General features: G+C 42.8%; 1 protein-coding gene across 3 annotated transcripts in view; it reads left to right on the forward strand.

Annotated features, from left to right (window-relative positions):
• Positions 1-22,406, forward strand: part of NMT2 (N-myristoyltransferase 2) — a 55,844-nt gene that overhangs the window by 26,560 nt on the left and 6,878 nt on the right. For all 3 annotated transcript variants that reach the window (XR_016391868.1, XM_089906378.1, XM_022580568.3), the window contains exons 2-9: positions 1,081-1,216; positions 6,383-6,527; positions 9,256-9,374; positions 9,471-9,562; positions 9,686-9,802; positions 11,044-11,214; positions 12,334-12,442; positions 19,935-20,105. Coding sequence is in view for 2 of the 3 variants with exons in the window: in XM_089906378.1 (XP_089762504.1) it covers positions 1,081-1,216; positions 6,383-6,527; positions 9,256-9,374; positions 9,471-9,562; positions 9,686-9,802; positions 11,044-11,214; positions 12,334-12,442; positions 19,935-20,105 (1,060 nt within the window). In the remaining variant the exon portion in view is untranslated. The remainder of the gene's footprint in view (positions 1-1,080; positions 1,217-6,382; positions 6,528-9,255; positions 9,375-9,470; positions 9,563-9,685; positions 9,803-11,043; positions 11,215-12,333; positions 12,443-19,934; positions 20,106-22,406) is intronic.

The following is a 22,406-nucleotide window of genomic DNA, read 5'->3' on the forward strand; positions in this document are numbered from 1 at the left end:
CTATTTGACTTTGGTGATAAAATAGAGTTTATTGCTACAGTTTTCCTGCTTAAATGACATCTAAGCACCCTGCAGGATGACTGAGCGTAGACTAATATTCTTCTGGGTTCCTGGACCCTGTTCCAGTGGGGAGGTAGGGGTGGAGGGTTCCCACATAGCACCAAGCAATTCTCAGATGCAAGCTGGGTGTCCTGAAATTCATCTCAGTTCTGACACCGTCTATGCAGAGGCATCATCAGATCCCACAAGTTAGGGGCTCAGTCCCACAAGACTATCCCCCCCCGACCCCTGCAAGGTGTAAACCCAGGTTGTCACATGTGCTTCTGACCAGGATACAGATTTAAGACCCCCCTCCTTAGATTCGGTCAATTTGTTAGAGCAGCTCACAGAACTCAGAGAAACATTTACTTTCTAGATCACCTGTTTATTATAAAAGGATGTAACTCAGAAACAGTCAGATGGAAGAGGTGCCCAGGGCAAGGTGTGGGGAAGGGGCGCAGAGCTTCCGTGTCCTCTCCAGGCGCCACTGTCCCCAAACCTCCACGTGGAGAGAAATCACCAACCTGGAAGCTCTCTGAACCCCCATCCTTTTAGGTTTTTATGGAGGCTTCCTTACATAGGCATGATTGGTTACATCATTGGCCATTGGTGTTTGATTCAACCTCCAGCCCCTCTCCCCTCCCGGAGGTCAGGGAGGTGGGATTGAAAATTCCAGCCCTCTAATCACAGGGTTGGCTCCCCTGGCGACCTGCCCCCATCCTTAGGTGCTTCGAGAAGTGACCTTCTTAACATGACATAAGGGACACATACCTTAAAGTTCTAATCTTTTAGGAAACTCCAAGGGGTTTGGAAGCTGTGACCCAGGAACCATGGATCAAGACCAAATATAGATGAAAAATATATATTTTGGTCATCTGCAAATATATATATATTTTTATCAATCAGAATATTGCACATCCTAACGTAGTTTTTCCCTCCTGTGTATAACATGTGTTTTTCCTAAATGATTAATTTCATGCAATTCAGATTTTACATAATGACCTGTTGTTGTTTTTACAAACCCTGTGAATTTCCTAACAGGAGTCCCGGAGGTGATTTGGGTGCCAAAAAGAAAAAGAAGAAACAGAAGAGAAAAAAGGAGAAACCGAATTCCGGAGGCACCAAGTCAGACTCGGCATCTGATTCCCAGGAGATTAAAATTCAGCCGCCTTCAAAAGTGAGAACCATGTTTTCTTTTAACCTCCGTGGTGTCCCATGTGTGTGAAAGCGGGTCTGGGCAGCTTAGGCGAGTGCCCTGTTGGCTCAGAGGTGTAGTTAGGATGTTGCCGTGACTGTGTACTGTGTGGTCACAGCAGAGTATTTACAGCCTTCCCAGGACTGACGTTGGCACCCAGAAAACTAAGAGGTCCGTGCTGGGCTTCTATGTGTGTGTGTATTCTGCCCACATCCCCCCTTTCTCAGTGAATTAGTACATAGGTTGTAGTCATAGAAGAAAGTCTCACGGTGACCTTGTTAGATTTTTGTTTCTGGTTTTTTGGGGGGTTTTTTTGTAGTTACACTTAATATTTGATTCCCTTTTGTTCAGAAGATATTCACATTTTCATTTTTCTGGGTGTCTAATTACCTGAATAGCACAGCACCATCTGGCAGCAGGTTTCAGCAGGAGCAACCATGGGTAAGTCTCACGTTGACTTTGCCTTGGACCAGTCTGCAGTGGCCATTCTTAATTCTATTGCCAAGGGTAGGAAGTAACCCATTTTGGACCAAACCAGAAGTGGTCCTGCTGGGCCCTGCATCTCTGTATGCTTCTGGAGATGCCAGTGCCAGGCGCCACTTCCCTGGGGCCACCCATCATCCTGGCTGTGAACAGAGACCTCGTGTGCTGGGCCCAAGGAAACAGAGCCCTCGATGCCAGAAACTCACAGCGAAAAGGGGTAGAGTTAGAAGCATAACAAAGCAGAGGTCATCTGATTGTTGTAGCTCCAAGTAAGTTGGGCAGTGCGTGGTGTCATGGCAGGAGCTCGGTCCTGCCCCAAAGCTCTCAAGCTGTGAGCCTTTGCCAGGCTCTGCCCCTCCTTAAGCTCATTTTATCTGCAGCTTGGGGACATGCCTCCTTCCCAGCTCATAGGCTGTTAATGAGGTCACAATCAGACCATCTTTATAACGTGGTTTTTATACCATGTAAAGCAGCGGTCCCCAACCTTTTCGGCACCAGGGACCGGTTTCGTGGAAGACAGTTTTTCCACGGACCAGGGCCGGGGGGATGGTTTTGGGATGATTCAAGCGCATTACATTTATTGTGCACTTGATTTCTATTATTATTACATTGTAATATACAATAAAATAATTATACAACTCACCATAATGCTGACGGGAGGCGGAGCTCAGGCGGTAACACGAGTGATGGGGAGCGGCTGTAAATACAGATGAAGCTTCGCTCACTCGCCCGCCACTCGCCTCCTGCTGTGCAGCCCGATTCCTAACAGGCCACGGGCCGCTACCAGTCCGTGGCCCTGGGGGATGGGACCTCTGCTGCGGAGCACTGTGTATACATGGCAGTTGTTACCGTTACGCCAGTTTTGTGGGGTCTCAGGTTTTTTTCTTGCACAAACTTTACATCTTATGACATTGAGTGAGTCTTGCAGGTAGTTTTGTTGTCGTTGTTGCCTGTTTTACACATAAGGACCAGGAATCACTGGGAAGGAAAATTCCTTGCCCCAATTTTTCCCTGATTGCCTTTGTGGGGTGAGAATAAAGTGCAGTTTCCCTCACTAGCTTTTCAACTTGCTTCTCTGGTAATAAATAGTCTATCCACAGACATAAGTTCCAAGGTAACTCATATAAGGTGCACCGTAAGCTGGCAAGATATCTTGTCCATTTCTCACCGTTGCTTCATCAGACAAATGTGGTGTCATTTACATGCAGTTGTGACCGTCTCCTTGTTCTTTCTGTCGTCACCATCAGCTGCTGCCCAGCCCTGTACCCTTGGTGATTTAGGCCCTTCCCCCGCCTCTGGTCACTTACAAGAAACTACAGAGTGGGAATTGGGGATTAGCAGAGGCAAACTAGTATGTGTAGGATGGATAAACAACAAAGTCCTACTGTATAGCGCAGGAAACTATATTCAATATCCTGTGATAAACCACGATGGAAAAGAATACGAAAAAAAATACATATATGTATAACTGAGTCACGTTGCTGTACAGCAGGAATTAACACAGCATTGTAAATCAACTATACTTCAATAAATTTTTAAAAATTAAAAAATAAAATGAGTGGGTGGTTGGAATTTAAAAAAAAAAAAGAAGAAAAAGAAACTACAGCCAAGCAAGGCAGGAGGAACTGCTACCATGATATGGCAGAGAAATTCTTTTCTTTTTTCATGAAGACTAAGTCAAAATTGTTTTAATGTTGGCTTTTCACTGCATTTTAAAAACTGCGGCTCCTTTCCCTGAAACTGATGTCAGCTCTACATAACACCGTCATTTACAGTGACCTTTAGAGATTCTTCAGTTTAGAGAATATTGCGGTCTATGCTCAAGAACCAAAATAAAATATTTGGGTTCTTAGTGATGAAGGACTTGAACATTTTTTCCAAGGTATTAAATTGGAAAATAGTGGGCAAAGAGTACAGTTGGTGTTTAGTATTTCCCAAGGAGCAGATATGGAGGAAAAGAGGCGTGTCCGACTCTTACACCAGAATATGATAGTGGGAGGCTAATGCGGGGTCAGTACACATTCTCGCCTTTCCAAACACCCCGTGTGGTGCTGCTCTGGTAGGTGATTAGATAGGTTTAAGAATTTATCATAGCTGAGTTTTCCTTACTGCTCTGTTGCTATGGATTTGAAAGTTGTACTTACTTGAATCTACTTTGAGTATCATCTATAAAAATATTGACTCACGGGGCTTCCCTGGTGGCGCAGTGGTTGAGAGCCCGCCTGCCAGTGCAGGAGACGCGGGTTCGTGCCCCGGTCCGGGAAGATCCCACATGCCGCGGAGCGGCTGGGCCCGTGAGCCATGGCCGCTGAGCCTGTGCGTCCAGAGCCTGTGCTCCGCAACGGGAGAGGCCACAGCAGTGAGAGGCCCGCGTACCGCAAAAAAAAAAAAAAAAAAAATATTGACTCACTATATTGTACGCCTGAAGCTAATATAATATTGTGAATCAACCTAACTTCAATAAAAAATGAAAGCATTTAATAGCGAGCATTTAAATATGACTATTTCATGAATGGTGATTTCATGTAAGGACTGCTGGTCAACCTGCCAAGGCAGAAACCACTCTGAAGGCTTCTTCATGCAGACGGGGTACCATCATTGGCTCCTTTGGAACAAAGATGCTGATGCATGTTTGTTACCAAAGGGTTGGAGTTTGATATAGCCCTGTTAGAGGATTTAACTCAAATAGCAGGAAAGAAGGGTTACCATGGCAAATTCGGTGCAGATACTGTAGGTATATTTTTGTGAGACTGGGTTCTACTTGGCCTATTTTAAGTTAAAGGGGTGCATGTTCAAGCATTACTAGCTGAAATAAGCTGTGCTCTCACCCTATGTAAGTTGCAGATCTCCTAGTTGATTGCACTGTTGGGAGTTCAAGTGAATGTAAATTTCATTTTGCTAGAAATCAGTTACTTTTGTGTGGGAGGTTCAAAAGAGGCCCAAACAAGAGAAATATAAAAATAGAGTAAATTAGAACAACAAAATTATTTTGTTAAATTAGTATGTGTAATTGATATATATGAACCTGATGATTCAGACCTCAATCAAAATATAAGATGAACGGCTTACAGAATTTGTGGCAGTCCTAGGTGAGGCTGTTAGACTTCCAAGAGGAGACATTAAGACTTTAACCTACCTCTGGTTAGACTCCAGCACTTTGTTTCTTGGAATCATTTTAGGGGCAAGAATCTTAAGGGAACCCAGTGAGTAAAGCCACCACAGGATGGTCTGTATTAAATAAACCCTGTTTTGTACTGGGTCAAACAAGCAAACTTCCCAGGTTCAAAGATTTGCTCCAGACCACAGACTTCAGAGTCAAAACGGAACAGAAGTCCAAAGCTGCTGTTAATAAACCATTGAGGGTTGATGGTACCTTTCCTTGGTGCCCATGGTGTTGACATACAGGGAAACCGAAGACTCTGAGACTCCTTCTAACCAATTCTGAACCCACGGTGAAGAGCATTCGTTGTATGGCATCAAAATTCTAAAACAAATCAATAATTTCACACGTTGAAAAAACCTCACTGATTTCCATATTCAGTCCTACATGCCACTTGCCCATTTCAGTTATAGTCTCTCATTTTCCATGAGGGATTCCCCCCCCGCCAAAAAAAAAGAGCTGCGGGATCTTCAGAGATGACAGGAATATTGGCTTTGAGGAAGGAACTTTAGTATTTAAAGGCATTGTCAATTTTATAGACGGAGGATACGTATTACTTAAAAGGGAGGTTGTTTCCACCACTTGGGTTGGGGAGAAAAGGCTTTTATGGTTGCAGAAGATCTGAATCCATAGAGGAAACTACTCAATCCTCGTGGCCTCTGGAGGGGGTGTCAGGATTGGCAGAGGGCGGGGTGTGGTCCAGGAGGAGGCATCCTTAGAGAGTCCTTTTTTGATGCACTTCCTTCCCAGCCCGGCACTAAGTTCAGATTTCTTTCTTTCCTTTTTTTTTTTTTTTTGCGGTACGCGGGCCTCTTACTGTTGCGGCCTCTCCTGTTGCGGAGCACAGGCTCCAGATGCGCAGGCTCAGCGGCCATGGCTCACGGGCCCAGCTGCTCCACAGCATGTGGGATCTTCCCGGACCGGGGCACGAACCCGCGTCCCCTGCATCGGCAGGCAGACTCTCAACCACTGCGCCACCAGGGAAGCCCCCTCTTTCTTTCTTTTTATGAACTAAAATTTCCCTCGTCTGCCTGGTTTCCGTTCTAGAAGTTATTTCCTTTGTCCCCACGTTGCTCCTCCCGAGCATTAACCCCAACAGTGAAGCCGAGGCTGGAGTCTGGCTGGCTGCTGTATGATAGTAGCATTTGCATTGCAGGGCACTCCTCTCTGCTGCTCCGCCCACACGAGTAATTAGTGGTGAGGACCGAGGACCATTTGCAGATGGGTGGGAAACTGAAGCAGAGTGGTTCGGTTTACTTGAGAGGTCCCAGACTGTCAGAGCCCCATTGAAGCTATAGGACTGTTGTTGCCTTCAACCTAATACGTTTGCTTATATTTTAATACGTTAGCATACTTGAGCCCAAGGGCCAGACTTAGAGGAGGATTGTGCGTTTCTCCAGTGAACGCCGTGTAGTCTCCAGTGCAGGTGCACGTGGACCTGCCCCAGGTTTGGGAGCAGCGGCAGCTTCCTCATATTTTGTGTCTGTGTGTCTTTGCTGTTGTAGAATCCCACCATTCCAATGCAGAAGTTGCAGGATATCCAGAGGGCAATGGAGCTGTTATCCGCATGCCAGGGCCCCGCCAGGAACATTGATGAGGCTGCCAAACACAGATACCAGTTTTGGGACACACAGCCGGTACCCAAACTAAGTAAGCTTTTCTGCCTTTTCCCCCCAAAAACAAAGCTGGGTTAACAACAAACAAAAAAACACAAAAGAGACTTGACTTCACTTATATGATTTGTTTTAGACCACAGATTCGAAATTTATACAAAAGTCATATTTTTCTTCTTAAAATAAGTGTTGGGTGGCGACATTGGCTTTCAGTAACAACAATTTTAATCTAACTCCTGTCCCTATAAAGAAATCTAATTTCCCCACACTTCAAACATTAGTGTATTAAATATATGTATATAAGAGGGGTCTCACCCACCCCCAGTTTTTTGGTTCTGATCTTCATGGAGTGGTTTTTCTTCTGCATAAATTTTTAGCAATCTCACACCTCAGTTATCCCAAAAAACATAGAAAATTTGCCCTATTAAATCTTACTGAAATGGAAAATTTTGCTCTGTTTAACAATAGGATTCTGAACACTCACCCATGTTGTTAATTATTACCAATGTGATAACATTCCAGTATAATAAGCGAATTGGGACACCCCGTGAAGGCCTTCATAAGTGCTCTGGGTCGTGTAGAAATCTGTAATAGGCCTCTTTCCCTCAGTGCCCGGCTTGCTCCATCACATTTCACTTAAACTTTTACCACTTAAGGTTCTGTAAACTTAATAATTTAATAATTATTAAATTAATAATAAAGAAACTTAATAATTTCATTGTTACTCTTGCACATTATGCCAGAAAAAAATGATATAAATGTATAAAAATGTTTTTCAATGTATTACAAGCTAAACCTGCTGCTTTGTCGTACGTTTATATGAAGATACATATTTCCATATATTATTTCCATACTTTTCTTCCTTGATAGTTCCAGTTCAAAATCTGTATAATAGAAGGTATTCATTGCCATCCCAAACTCTTATTAGCCCAGTTATGTACACATAATCAGTTTTAACAAATATAAAGCAAGGAACAGTCCTTCTCTGTGCCTTCAAATAATGGGTTTCAAACTTTTTAAAAGTGACCTTTCGTTTTCCACCCATGCCCACGCCAAGCAGCTTCAAAATCGTGAGCTTCAGAGCATGAAAGAAAGAAGAAAGAAATTATCTTTGCTTGATTTTTTTCCTTTCAGGCTCTAGAAATTATTTGGTAGTGGAGGAAGACCTTCTAGAATGAATTTGCTGGATTTTAAATGACATTGAGTTGAGTGACCATTAGCTACAGGGGTGTAGATTTATTGATCTGAATGTATTGGGTTTGGCTAAATTCTGCTGGGGGCTTTTGGGTCAGTGCCCAGGGGAGAAAATTCTCTTCCAGCTGGCACCTCACCCCAGCGCACCTCTTTGGGAAGACTTCCCCGCTGCTCACCTCGTTTTGGCCCCTCCCCTAAATCCCTGCAGTGTTCTCGGGTTCCTAGAATGTTCTTTACATACCTCAATTAAGGCAACACCAGGTTAATGGTGGAAGAGGGAGCCTGAGGTCGGGGAGAATGTTTGAAAGTCAGGGAGACTCTGCCTCTTCGTTTCTCTCCAGAGCCATGTCCCAGTTCAGTCAAACACACCCAGCTGCTTGGAGCTGCTTGCGTGGGGTGGGCCCCTGGTGTTGTTATGTGGATCAGACAAGCCCTGAGCAACTCTCAAGGAACCCCAGGGGAACAGCTGGGAATCTGGCTTCTAGGGCTGACCCTGGAGCCTGAGGTATTCACTTGGGGATGAGCCGGTGGAGTGGAGATAAGATGAACGTGCAGAGTTAGGGATTAGGAAATAGAGAAGAAGAAACCCCTTGGGGCTGGTACAAACCCTGTGACTTGCCCCCTGTGAAAGGTCTGTGATGGTAATAACTGTACCTGAAGCTCATTTATTCAGATATTCATTGAGTGTCTCCCACTAAATGCCAGGCACTGGGGCGCAGACCCGGGAAACAGTGGTAGGAAAGTACGATAAACGGTGGGCGGGCGGTGAGGACATACTCCACGTAGGAAGAAGCTTTAGTCGGGGAGGATGCTGTGAAGACATTATGTGTAAGGCTATAGCTGAAAAAATGCCAGCAGCCAGCCGTGTGAAAGACCGGGGACAGGCCTTCTGGGCAGAGGCCCAGTCCAAGGGAAGGCAGTGGGCCCGAAGCCCTGAGGGCAGGGCTCGGTAGATGTGTCGACGGTGGCCAGGCAAGCAGTGGCCCCGGTCAAGGGCCTGGATTTTATCCCAACCTCACTGGGAAGCTCCGGAGGAAGAAGTGGGAAAGGGCGCCTTTGTGGAAATCGCTGGAGACACTGATGGCTTGAACTGTGCTGCCAGCAACCTAGACAGAAGTAAACAGTCCTGAAATTAATTTTGAACTTTGCTGGGAAGGGTCAGGTCACTGCAGCCCTTGCCCCCCGTTGGTTGAAAAAGCAGTTAAACAGAAAACATCTCTAAGGCGGTCACATCAAGCCTGTGTCGCCGGCAGTTGTGCTGAATGATTAATCTGTAATCTAGGAGTTCAGACTGAGAAGTCACCATTGTTTCGTAATGTCCAGTTTGCCAGTGGATGACAGAGGATTTCTCCTGTAACTGGTCCACTAGCAGTTACCCTCCACCTTGTGTAACCACCCTGCTTCGCGCTGGCAGCAGCTGAAACGATACAGTACTTTTAAGGATTATGTGGAACTCTAGAGCCCTAAGCACGCCTTTGTTTCCTGTAACTGACCATTTTGGATCGTCAGGACACTCTGTAATTGAATCGTCTCTCTTTTTGTCTTTATTTTTCCCCTCCTCCCTGTCCCAGATGAAGTAATAACATCTCATGGCGCAATTGAAGCTGATAAAGAAAACGTGCGTCAAGAACCGTATTCCCTGCCGCAGGGTTTTATGTGGGACACTTTAGATTTGGGTAACGCCGAAGTGGTGAGTAAAACCTTCGACCTCGGTCCCCGACTTGGCATGGGTTGCTTCTGCGCTGGTCCCAAGCATCACAGGCAGGACGCTTGTTTGGTCTCGTAGCTCAGGGAGCTGTACACGCTGCTGAATGAGAATTACGTGGAGGATGACGACAACATGTTCCGCTTTGACTACTCGCCCGAGTTCCTGCTGTGGTGAGTCTCGCCGGTCACGTGTGCTTGTTGGGGACAGGGCGAGGGGGGGTCGGCCTGTCTCTGTCTGTCCCTGTGTTCCTGGACACTCACCGCATCTGTTTTCCTTGCCTGCACTGACTTCAGGGCTCTGCGTCCCCCAGGCTGGCTCCTCCAGTGGCACTGTGGAGTCAGGGTATCTTCGAACAAAAAGCTAGTGGGGTTCATCAGCGCCATTCCCGCGAACATTCGGATCTACGACAGGTACATAGTGAAGCTTGTCGGTTTTGATACATTGCTTCTCCAAGAATTGTGGTTAGAATAGGCTTTTTTTTGGTTTTGGCCGTGCCGCGCAGCATGTGGGATCTTAGCTCCCCAACCAGGGATGGAACCCGCGGCCCCTGCAGTAGAAGCGCGGAGTCCTAACCACTGGACCGCCAGGGAATCCCCTAGAATAGGTTTTTTGAAATGACTGAATGCAGGCTGCTGATGTTGAGGGAGGTTGTGTGCGTGGGGAGGGCAGAGGTGTATGGAAACTGTACTTGCTGCTCTGTTTTGCTGGGAACCTAAAAGTGCTCTAAAAAATAAAGTTAAAAATAATTCATAAAATACAGGTTGTGAACAGTGACCAAAAAAAAAAGAGCTGTATTTTTCTCTATCTCTTTTTCTGTCTCTGCCTCTCAGTCTCATACATGCACACACAGGTATGTATATATGTCCGTAGCAGAAAAAACAAAACTGTAAATAGGTATTTCAGATTTGTTTCTGGGGAAAAAAGTTACTCAAGGGATTCTTTTTAAGTCTTTCTATCCACAGATATGTCTGTTCCATTTTTGCTCTGGGTCTTCAGCCCAGAAAGTCAAAGATACAGTTATGAAACGCGAAGGTCTAATGCGTAATAGGCCTCTTCACCTTTCAATGTACTGGGTGAGCTTATTTACTGCTAAAAAGCATTTGATCTCAAGGAATATTTTGTGCCAAATGAAATGCCTCTGTATCTGGAACCAGAGCAGAGGATGGGCTTTGGAGCTCTAGAAGGTTTATGGTCGCTCAGAAAAGCACCAGCTCTGGCCTGGTCGAGGCACTTCCCAGGGATCCTGGGTATTGCATTATGCTCCAAAGCAACGGCCTATTAGATTCTGCATCTGGGTGACCCAGTTTTTGTCGTAACTGTATACATTACAGGAAAAACAGATATAGAAACTTTGAGGCACAGCTGATCCAGTTTCTACACTGAAAATTCAGAAGAGACCAAAGTTCTCAAATTTATTTGGAACAAGAGGGTTTGCTTCTCCACAGCCTGGAGTTTTGATCATTTTGGTGGGGGAGTATGGAAAATAGCTAAATCTGTGAAATATCTAAAAGATAGAATATTTTTCTTACATATTGTGTTAAAGGAGGGCTTTCAGTTTCTCATTCTTTGAAATGTTATAGGTGTTGTCTTGTTTTTTGAAAATGTTTTCGTCTTAACGGTGGCTCTAATTTTCAACACCTTTATTTCTTAGCGTGAAGAAGATGGTCGAAATCAACTTCCTTTGTGTTCATAAGAAATTGAGATCCAAACGGGTAGCCCCAGTGTTGATTCGAGAAATAACCAGAAGAGTGAACCTGGAAGGGATTTTCCAGGCCGTTTATACTGCTGGAGTGGTTCTTCCCAAGCCAGTGGCCACATGCAGGTAATAGCGTCCCACCTTTATCTTGCACGTCACCTGTACCTAACGCTTTGAGCCTCCCTGCCATGTTGCTAACAAGTATTATTCTCCACCCGCGTAACCCAGAGGGACTTTGGCTGACCCGTGATGATATGGTTGGTGGGTAGCAGAGATGGAGATGGAACCAAGAACCACTAGCCCAGTATTCTCGCAGTAAACCCCACAGTCACGTGTATACTAATGGTGCTACATCTCCATTTCTTTGTCTCTTCCATTTGAAAGAATAGTCTCTGCCTTGGGAAACCCAGGGCATCAGTTACCTCGAGATGCCCTGTAGTACGATTTTCTTTCCTTCTCTAACACTCACTGTCACACCAGTGCTATCAGGAGCTACTCCGAAAGCTTGATAAACATCAGCTGAAAAACCCGCTAAAGCTGTTTTTATTTCTTCATCTGCTCTTATCAAGCTTTCAAAGGTTAATCTAGTAAGAAAATTGTTTATCAGATTGTCACTTGAATAACCTGTTCCTAGAGCATCAGAAAGAGTTTATCTCCCTCTGTTATTTTTATTGACTCAAATAAGATGAAACTTCAGGAAAACAGAGTATAAAAGACAAAACTGTAAAATGACTCTCTCCTATTAACTTATTCATAAATAAACAGAATAAATAAGACTTCACAGGTGTTATTTTAATATAATCATTCATCTGAGTATCTAAACTAGAAACACTTAAGAAATTCAAGCTTGTTTTTCAAAAAGTTGTCTGGTGTGCATTATATAAATGTGAAGGCTACTAAACTTAAGGAGAGTTTTTTTGTGTTTTTAAACTTTTTGGTTTGCCATCTTAGAATCTGTGATGCTCATTCAATACTTATAGACTGAGCATTATCAATATTCCTTCTGCAATTCTAAGATTTCTCTTTATTGAAAGAGATGGACAGTTACAAACAACAAAGGAACATAACTGGGACATCATTTAGAGGTCAAAAATGACAGATAAAATAATTGCATAGGAAGAGGGCCAGCACTGGGCCCAACATAAGTGTTCATTCACTGCTTCTATAACAGCTGAGCTTAGACAAAGGTTAAAAACTTGGAGAGTTAGAAATCGATTAGATCTTAAAATCTGTATTGTATTCCAGATACTGGCATCGATCACTAAACCCCAGAAAATTGGTAGAAGTGAAATTTTCTCACTTGAGTAGAAATATGACTTTGCAGAGAACAATGAAGCTGTACAGACTTCCAGATGTAAGTAAGAATGATTTGCAGTTTTTCAAAGCTGTTAATAACTGAAACTTTTAATGTAGAAAAGAATTATTTGCAGGAAGCTAAAAACTGGCTCATGGGTCTGAGGATGTGAATATGCAGCTAAAAAGACTGCATAGAACTCTGGGGCCAGAAAAAAGGAGGTGGGTTTTTTTTTTTAAGGCTTTTTAAAAGTTCTTCAGCTTGGGGTTGGAAGGGCTTGAATTCCAGACATGTAAGTTTTGAAATTTTGAGGCTTTATATTCTATTTAGGAAGAGGAAAGAAAAGTTCAGCCTTCTGATGACATCTTAACACATGGAACTAAGGAATAAGGTTTAAAGAAGAAACCCGGGGAGAGGAAATAATGTCGCATTAAATTAGCATATTTTTAAACTAGTAAATTCCCAGTGTGAAAAGCTGTCTCTTAGTAAGTGGAAATTTAAACGTGCTTATCAGTCTTAGCTTTATTCAGGGCTCAGATGGTGAATGAATTATCTATCGCTACATAACAAATTACCACAAATGTAGAAGTTCAGACCAACACATGTGCTATCTCTTGGGTTCTGTGGGTCAGGAATCAAGGCACTGCTTAGCTGAGGCCTTTGCTTCAGGGTTTCTCATGAAGCTGTCATCAAGGTGTCAGCCAGGGTCGGGGCCTCCTCTGAAAACTTGACCGGGGATGGATCCACTTCCACGCTCACATGGCTGTTGGCAGCCTTGAGTTCTCTGTGGGCAGTTGGCCTGGGGTCCTCAGTTCCTTGCTGGCCGTCGGCCTGAGGCTGCCTCAGCTCCTGGTCGGCTGGGGTTCTCTATAGCTTAGCTTACAGCACAGCGGCTTGCTTCATCGAACCCAGCAAGGAGAGCCTACAGAGAGCATCTGCTAGCAAGATGGAAGTTAGAACCCTGCATAATCAATTAAAGTGGAATCACTGTTGCTGTATGTCATTGGTTATAAGCAAGTCACAGGCCCCCACCCACACTCGAGACAAGTGGATGGCGGGGACATGAACTCCAGGAGGGCAGGCAGCACTGGGGCCATCGTGGAATCTGTCCAAAGATGAGATCTTTTGTGTAAAGTTTTGATTTCGTCAGAGCTATTCTTTCTTTTGGGTTGTAGTAGACATTTTAACTCGATTGAGGGATTCTTGTGCAATATAGCCATGTTCCTCCCAAAGAAGGAGAGGACTTCACCTGTGGAAGGTGCAGCCAACTCTAGCGCCTTTTGTCTTGGGCCGGTTGTGTGTTTACCAAATGCATGTGATCAGTGGCTGCAGGAATTGATGTCTTTTTTCTGATGACAGACCAGAATCAACTAATTGCTGACTCAGGCAGAATTTCATAAGGAGAAAAGTGGAGGTGAAGGAAACCAGGTGTTGGAGATGTCAGGGTCGTCATTCCGGGGCTTCATCACCTGGTAGAGGGCCTGGAAGGCACTGTCTCCCTTCTGCCTAAGCTGTAGTTGCAGACAGTGGGGCTTGAACTAATGAACTCACTGCCTATCTGTGAGGTCAAGGACAGAGGGGGGAACGTAGATCAGAACAGAGATAAATGAAAAGCACTGGTGACATAATGAAGGAGGGTCCATGTGTCCTGGGGAAGAAGGACCAGGCCCCCTCAAGTTGGGGTGACAGAATTGAAGGTAAGTTTATGAAGACATGTGCACTGAAATGGAGATGCAGGAAACTGCTCTGAGGGGTCACACCATGATCATGACCATCGTAATTTACTGATCAGCTAGAAATAATTTCTGCTAGTGGCCGAGACCCAGAGCCACTGGGCGGGACAGAGTCATGTAGAGGCGCAAGTGGCCATGAGAAATAAAGAGGCACAAGAGAGGCACAGTGCACAGCTAAGACAGGACACCATTGATTCTCAGCATCCTCCTTGCAAATTGTCAAATACTTTGCCATATGCGAGTTGAAATAAGAACTGGAGGCGTGCCTCCTTTTTTCACTAGGGGCGAATGCTGTTCTACTTTGGTCTCCCCAGATTTAAGTTTCTTGAGCCTAAATCTGTCTAGCTTGTGGGTAAGGAAAGTGCCCCCTTACACATAGTTGCCTAACATAGAATGAAGAATAAGGAATTTTAGTAGCTGTCATTGGTTTATTCAGGATGATTAGAATTAGAGGTACTGAAAGTTAGTTTTGACTTGACTTTTTCCATCAGCCTCCATATTTTTGTACAAGCATCCATCAACTCATAGGTAACAAAGTTTTGACAAGTTGGTGATAAATTGCTGGTCGGGCGGACATTGGTGGTGAAACCAGACCTTGGCATCTTGGTTGTGGTTAACCTAGTTTCCTTGGTGGAGCAGTCCTCTTCTGGCCATGTTGCTATGGTGATTGCCTTTTTTCTTCCCTAATAAGTTGAATTTTATAAAGTGCTGTCACGTATATTGTACAGTATATTCTTCCAACCACCTTTTGAAGTCAGTATTCTTATCCCCATCGTACAGATGCAAAGACCGAGGCTTGTGAAGGTTGATGCTTAGACCAGGGCCTGTCACTAATAAGTGGAGGACTTGGCAGGCAGGCCCTAGACGTCCGTGTTTCTCCTGTGAGGTCCCTTTGCCTCCACCTTCACCTCTAACACAACTGTCTTGGGGGCACCAAGGCCCAGTCCAACCAGACGTCTCACTGTGCCGCCATTAGAGACCAGGTTGAGGCAGGAAGGGATGAGTGTCAAGGTCCAAACACCTCTCATTGGTGTGTTCCAGCCTCCCTTCCTCCTTTTAAGTCATAGGGAAGGAAAGAAAACTAAAGAGTAAATTAATTTAAAAAAAAAAAAGAGAGAGAAGATAGAAGAGATGCAAGTAGAGACACTGGAAAATTGGAAGGTGCTTCCAGCAGCCACCATGGTGTCAGCTCCTGAGTTGGAAGCTGGACGAGGCAGCATACACCAGACCACCTCCTTCTCTCCCGAGCGCCCAGGTGGGCGATGCCCCTGCTGGCAACTGCATCATTTAAGAACATTTTTGTACCTTGAAGCGTAAAGACAAGAACCTTACTGAATACAGCTTTTGCTCTTTGATTCTATCTCGTTTTCTGATTTGCCAGGCCCGTTTCTGCTTACCATGCCGGCTTTACATCTTTGCTGTGGACGTCTGACTATAAAAGTCAACATTGATTGCAGCCAGCATTATGCCAGACAGTTAACATCCATTATCGCATTTATTATCTACACCGATCAGAGAGGGCGGGCCACTGTCCCCAATCACAGAAGAGGACATTGAGACACCAGATTGATTTGCCCAGAGTCTTCCAATCAGGACAGAACCATCCCCAGGGCCCATGCCATTAGCTACTGTTACCTGCGAGACTATGGTTTTCCCAAGAGGAACACAGTTTCCTACCCTTTCAGTGTTGGTTTGTTTTTAATTTGGTGTTGAGAATTTCCAAACCACGCTGGGTTTTTTTTTTTTTTTTTGGTCGGTGCTCTTCAAGGTGAAGGAATTTGAAGCAGATAAAAAGCGGGAATCAGGTTAATCTCCCAGTGTCTTTACATTGTGTTGCAAGAACTTTACGCCTGGGAAGACATGCTAAGACTCAGGTGTTCTCGATTTAGGAACTGTCGATGTTTTTTTTAGTGTTTAATGTCCTACTGCTCCTTCTTAAATCAAATAAATAATCATAATCATTGCTGACATCTCTACTATGGAATCTTAGCTCCAAATCAGTTCACACCACATAGTTTGACAGAGAACGGCACTGCTTCTGTTTTTTAATAGAGCTCTGAGCTTTGTTTCCTTATGTACTTACAAGCAGATTTTACACAGATTTCAGTGCATATAGAGTCCAACAAGTAATGCATATTAGTTGGATGGTGGGAAAGTATCTGATTCAGAAATAGAGTTTGTTTATGTAAGTTAAGATTTTCTCAGTTACTGGAAGGTTTTCTGCTTTTTATTGAAGTCTCAGAAAACATTGCCACTTGATTCTTTCAGATTATGCCAAAGCTGAGATTTTTATCTAGGTATAGCATTTCCCCCACCTCTTCCTGAAGACAACAGCTATTATATAAAATATGATTCTTTTTTTTTTTTGGCCGTGCTGCGCAGCTTGCAGGATCTCAGTTCCCTGACCAGGGATCGAACCTGGGCCACAGTAGTGAAAGCCCAGAATCCTAACCACTAGGCCACCAGGGAACTCCCTAAAATATAATTTTATATTTTAAAATTTATTTCGTGCTTCTGTAGATTTCTTGGAGAGGATGTGACTTTCTGATGTTAGAAAGAAACAAGTTTAGGCTCTGAGACACATAAGCCACTGTTAATCAGCAAAAGTAAATATTCTTCCCCTGTTTCTAGGACCTTATATGTTTTTATAGCTGGATATAGTCTGATGTTCTCTCCTGCTTTAATGCTCCTGTAAAAACTTGTTTGAAATGCTTGGAAATTACCAAGTTTATGTGTTTTCTCCCTGCCGGTTTGCCAAACAATACTGTTTTCACTGAGTCTTCCTTATCTAAATTCTATTACCCATTTTTCTGACCTTCAGAGACCTGAGGTAGCAGTTCTCAAAGTGTGGTCCAGGGATCCCTTGAGGTTCCCAGAAACCTTTGGGGGGCCTGTGAGGTCAGTTTTTTATAAAACACAAAAGTATAATTTGCATCTTTCATTTCATTGTCTTACAAGTGCACTGTGCAGTCTTCCAGAGGCTATATGGAATTGAGCTTACATATTCTTTTTTTTTAAATTTCTAATTTAGTTTCTAATATGATAAATACGGATAAATATAACCCACATAGGCAAAGCTCTTTGGGAGTACTGAATAATTTTTAAGAGCATAACAAAGTCCCAGAACAAAATATTTGAGAACTGCTGCTTTAAGGGTGTCTTCTGGGCAAAAAGGATGTTGATTTTAGTGATTACACAGTATGAAAATTCAGTGAATAAGAACTGTGCTGCAGAAGCATATTTTGCTCCAAAAAGGAGTTGGCCAGCTTCAGTCTTCATTTCTGAATGTTCTCTATGAACAGAGAAGATGTATCCTGTTGCTTTCATTAGTTAATCTCATTGCTTGATATTATTGATTCTTACTGAACCAGTAACAAAAGAAAGAATCTGATGTTGAGAAAGGCTGTTTTAAATGTATCAAGGGCATCCTCATAGTAAAAAATAATCTTTTCAAATGACTGCAGTATACATTTGGTATGGCTTTGGCCTTCCTACCAGCATTTAGAAATGTATATTTATTTCATGTAACACCATTTAGCAATCACATAGGTTTCCTCTTCCCATGAATTGCAGTGTAGAAATGCTCCGAATAACTAAAATTGGCTTAGGGAAACAAAAGAAAAATACAGTTTCACTCCTGGCTTGTACTTAAATGCCAGGCTTTAGAAATATCATCTCTTCAGAGCTGACAGTGACTGTTTTCCGTGTCTGCAGCCTTCACCTCACCTTATTGGGTAAATGATTGTGCTAAAAACCTAGGAATTCATTCATTCATTCAACACCTATTCAGGCCATTATTAACCAAGGGTTAAGCCTTGGGTGGAACCTGGGACCTGGAGATTTCGGGTCCTTTGGCTTTGAGATCCACAGAAATACTAAAAGTATGAGTTCTCTATTAAATGTCAAGGACTTAAATTCCCTCAGTTTAGAATATTAAACTATTTTAGCTGCATTACTGCATCTTTGTAGATTCCATAAATCATAACTGAGTGGCACATAGTAAATACTCAGCTAAGGACTGCTGAGTCTGAAAACACAAAGCCCATCTCCTCCCAAAGGGAATCAGTAATCAATCAGCAGCTCTTGTCACAGAACGTTAGAAACCTCAGCACAACTACTAACATCCATCAGAGCCGACACTCAAGATGAAAACCCATTTTCCACCTTGCTCTTCTCCCCTACCACTAGTCTGGGGGCATGCAGGAATTGTGATGATGTAATTTTAAAGGCAGTTTTTAATTTTAAAGTACTTAGATAAACAACAAGGTCCTAATGTACAGCACAGGGAACTATATTCAATATCCTGTGATAAATCATAATGGAAAAGAATATAAAAAAAGAATGTATATGTATGTATAACTGAGTCACTTTGCTGTACAACAGAGATTGGCACATTATAAATCAACTATACTTCAATTAAAAAAGAATTCTAAAAGTACTTAGTGGTAATTTAGGACAGAAAAGATGGAATAGCACTATTTATATACAAGTTATTTGTCACTTAAAATTTATCCAATATTTCTTCAAGAAAAAAAATATCGAGTTAACTGGAAAAATGCAGTTGTATTTGTATTAAGTTTTTTCTTTGTACAAACAAGCAAATGTAGTGACCTTTCTCACTTCTGTTGTCAAGTATCCTGGTGTCTGTACACTTCCTATAGTTGCTGTCTGGAGCTCTTTTAAGGATAAGACTTGAACAAATCCAAATGGGGACTTGTCCTGACCTTGAGGGTTTGTTATTCCCATGGCCTAATGTAAAAATTTTGATGTTCTGGAATGATGGATTCAGATGCCTATTCTGATCACCTTTTAATCAAAAGATGGCATGAGAGACCAGGGCCACTACTTGGCAACCAGCCATTCATTCTTGGCAATTAAAATGCTTCCCTTCCCATACTGACCGATATGATTTTTACTTTTCTTTCATTTTTATTGCTCACGAGAACAGAAGAGCTACATTTTTTCCACAGGCTATTGGACAAAAAGTTTCTCAGCCATTTTCAACTGTGTTTTCAAAATGTCAGACGTGGCAGTCTTAAAAGCGTGATCCTCCAGAACACATGCTGAGATTGTTCTGCCCTATCATGTAGGCTGTTAAAGTTCTTGGCATGGGGATATACATGAACTTGGAGTGTTCCCGTTGGTTTTGTCTGGGTCATGGGCAACACTGACCAAAGACCTGGTACACAAAGATAGGATAGAACATGTCGTGTAGCTTATGTTCTAAACTAGTGGTTCTCAAGCTTTATGTGTGTACGAATCACCAGGGGATCTTGTGAAACTGCACATCCTGACTTGGTAGGTCTGTGGTGGGCCCAAGATTCTGCAGTTCTGACAAGCTCCCATGGGATGCTAATATTGCTGGTCTGGGGATCATGCTTTGGTGCCAAGTTTGTTTACTCCTCTTATTTAAACCTCCCAACTTTTTTTCTTTTAATAAATTTATTTTATTTTATTTTATTTCTTTGGCTGTGTTGGGTCTTCATTGCTGCAAGTAGGCTTTCTCTAGTGGCGGCGAGCAAGGGCTACTCTTCGTTGCTGTGCGCGGGCTTCTCATTGCGGTGGCTTCTCTTGTTGCGGAGCACAGGCTGTAGGCACGTGGACTTCAGTAGTTGTGGCGCACAGGCTCAGTAGTTGTGTCTCACGGGCTCTAGAGCACAGGCTCAGTAGTTGTGGCGTACGGGCTTAGTTGCTCTGCAGCATGTGGGATATTCCTGGACCAGGGCTCGAACCCGTGTCCCCTGCATTGGCAGGCGGATTCTTAACCACTGTGCCACCAGGGAAGCCTGTCCCAACTGGTTTTGTTTTCACTCCAACAGGTTACAAAAACTTCGGGCTTGAGGCCAATGGAACCAAGAGATATCAAAGCTGTTCAAGAACTAACCAACAGTTACCTGAAGCAGTTTCATCTAGCCCCGGTGATGGATGAAGAGGAAGTAGCCCACTGGTTCCTCCCCCAGGAGCACATCATTGACACTTTTGTAGTGGAGGTAAAGAGAAGGTGATAAGATAGTACAGAGAAGTATGAGAACACTGTGCAACTGAGTCCATTTTCCAGAAGGATCATAGAGTGTCCATTCCCTTCCTGCCCGCCTGACTCAGTGCTTCTGAACCAGCTTCCTGCTCACCCTTTCAGAACCAGCTGTTCTTACAGCTTCCATTCCTGGCAGAAGAGCACACTTTTACTACTTAATCATGGGGAATCAGGGTTCTGATCTGCTCTATTGTTGTCTGTGTGACTAATTGCTTTTCTTTGAAAAGGCCAGTTTGGATGATCTCATCTGAGAGGGATGTGTCCCAAAGTTTAATATTGTTTTGCTTTTGCAAAACTGGTTGGAACTGAACTGCCTTTGTTCAAGATGGCATAATTCAACCACTTCACTCAACCCTTGTCTTCTTGATTTGTAAAAGGTTTTTTTGGGGGGTTTGTTTGTTTGTTGGCCATGCGGTGCAGCTTGCAGGATCTTAGTTCCCCAACCAGGGATAGAACCTGGGCCCCTGGAAGTGAGAGCACCAGGTCTTAAACACTGGACCACCAGGGAATTCCCTGTCAAAGTTTTCTATAGCCTGAATACTGATACTTTGTATTGTGGTCCATTTCTGGGTTCTCTATTCTGTTCCATTGATCTCTGTGTCTATTTCCTCACCAATACCACATTGTCTTAATTACTGTAATTGTATAGTAAGCCTTGATACCAGGTAGAGTGATTCCTCCCACTTTATTCTTCTTTGTCAAGATTATTTTAGCTAATCTAGTTCCGTTGCCTTTGCATGTAAATTTTAGAATAAGCTTGTCGTTATCTACAAAAGACCTTGCTGGGATTTTGATAAGAATTACATTAACTCTGTAGATTAATTTAGGGAGAATTAACAAGTTTTCCAATCCATGAACATGGTATGTCTCCATTTATTTAGGTCTTCTAAAATTTATTTTGTCACCATTCTGTAATTTTCAGCATCCAGATCCTGTATATATTTTTTAAAGTGTTTACCTAAATACTTCATTTCCTTGGAGTGATTATAAATGGTATTGTGTTTTTAATTTTGGTTTCCACATGTTCATTTTTAGTATGTAGAAATGTAATTGGTTTTTCTTTGTTGCTCTTATATCCTGCAGGCTTGCTGAAATCACTTATTAGTTCCAGGAATTTACTTGGAGATTTCTTGGGATTTCCACATAGACAATTGTGTCATCTACAAATAGGGTCAGTTTTATTTCTTCCCTTCCCATGTGTATGCCTTTTCTTCCTTTATCTTGCCTTATTGCAGGGGCTAGATATTCTAGTACTTTATTGAATAAGAGTGGTAAACATCAACATCCTTGCCTTGTTCCTGTTATTAGGGGAAAAGCATTCAGTCTTACCCCATGAATCTTATTCCGTGATGTTAGCTGTAGGTTTTTCATGGAAGCTCCTTACTGATTTGAGAAAATTCCCAACTTGTTGAGAGTTCTTATTATAAATGGGTGTTGGATTTTGTCCAGTGCTTTTTCTGCTTCAATTCATACAATCATGATTTTTCTTCTTCAGTCTGTTCATTTATTGATTTTCAAATGTTTGACCACCCTTGCATACCTAGAAAAATTATCCACTTGGTTATGGTATATAATTTTTATACATTATTGGATTTGGAGTGCTGATATTTTGTTGAGTATTTGCTGAGTTCATGAGAGATATTGGTCTGCAGTTTCTCTTTTTGTACTGTCTTTGTTTGGTTTTGGTATCAAGATACTACTGGCCTCATAAGATGAGTTGGGAAGTATGACCTCCTCTTCTGTTTTCTAGAAGAAATTATATAGAATTGGTGTTAATTCCTTAAATGTTTGCTAGAATTCTCCAGTTGAAACCATCTGACCTTAGAGAATTCTTTTGTGTTGAAATAATGAATTCACTTTCTTTTATGATTATAGGACTGTTCATCTTGTTTGAGTTTTAATACAGTTTAGAAGAATTGGTCTGCTTCTTCTAAATTGTCAAATTTGTAAGAATAAAGTTGTTCATAGTATTCCCTTTTAATGGCTACAAAACCTGTAGTCATAGCCCTTATTTAATTCTGGTAGTTCTGTCAGTTAATGAGAGGGGTATGGAAGTCCCCAACTATAACTGTGGATTTGTCTTTTTCCCCTTCAGTTCTGTCAGTTTTTCTTGATGTCTCTGGAGGGTCTTGTTTGGTACTTATACATATTGGACCTGCATGAGTTTCTAGTGGATTGATCATTTTATCATCATGTAATACCCCTCTTTGTCTTCAGTAGTTCTCTTTGCTCTGAAGTCTACTTCCTTGTATATTAA

The sequence above is a fragment of the Delphinapterus leucas genome, chromosome 2 (assembly GCF_059928025.1).
Source record: "Delphinapterus leucas isolate spDelLeu-1000000601 "Yukka" chromosome 2, BTC_Dleu_Yukka2, whole genome shotgun sequence".
NCBI classification, from domain to species: Eukaryota; Metazoa; Chordata; class Mammalia; order Artiodactyla; family Monodontidae; genus Delphinapterus; species Delphinapterus leucas.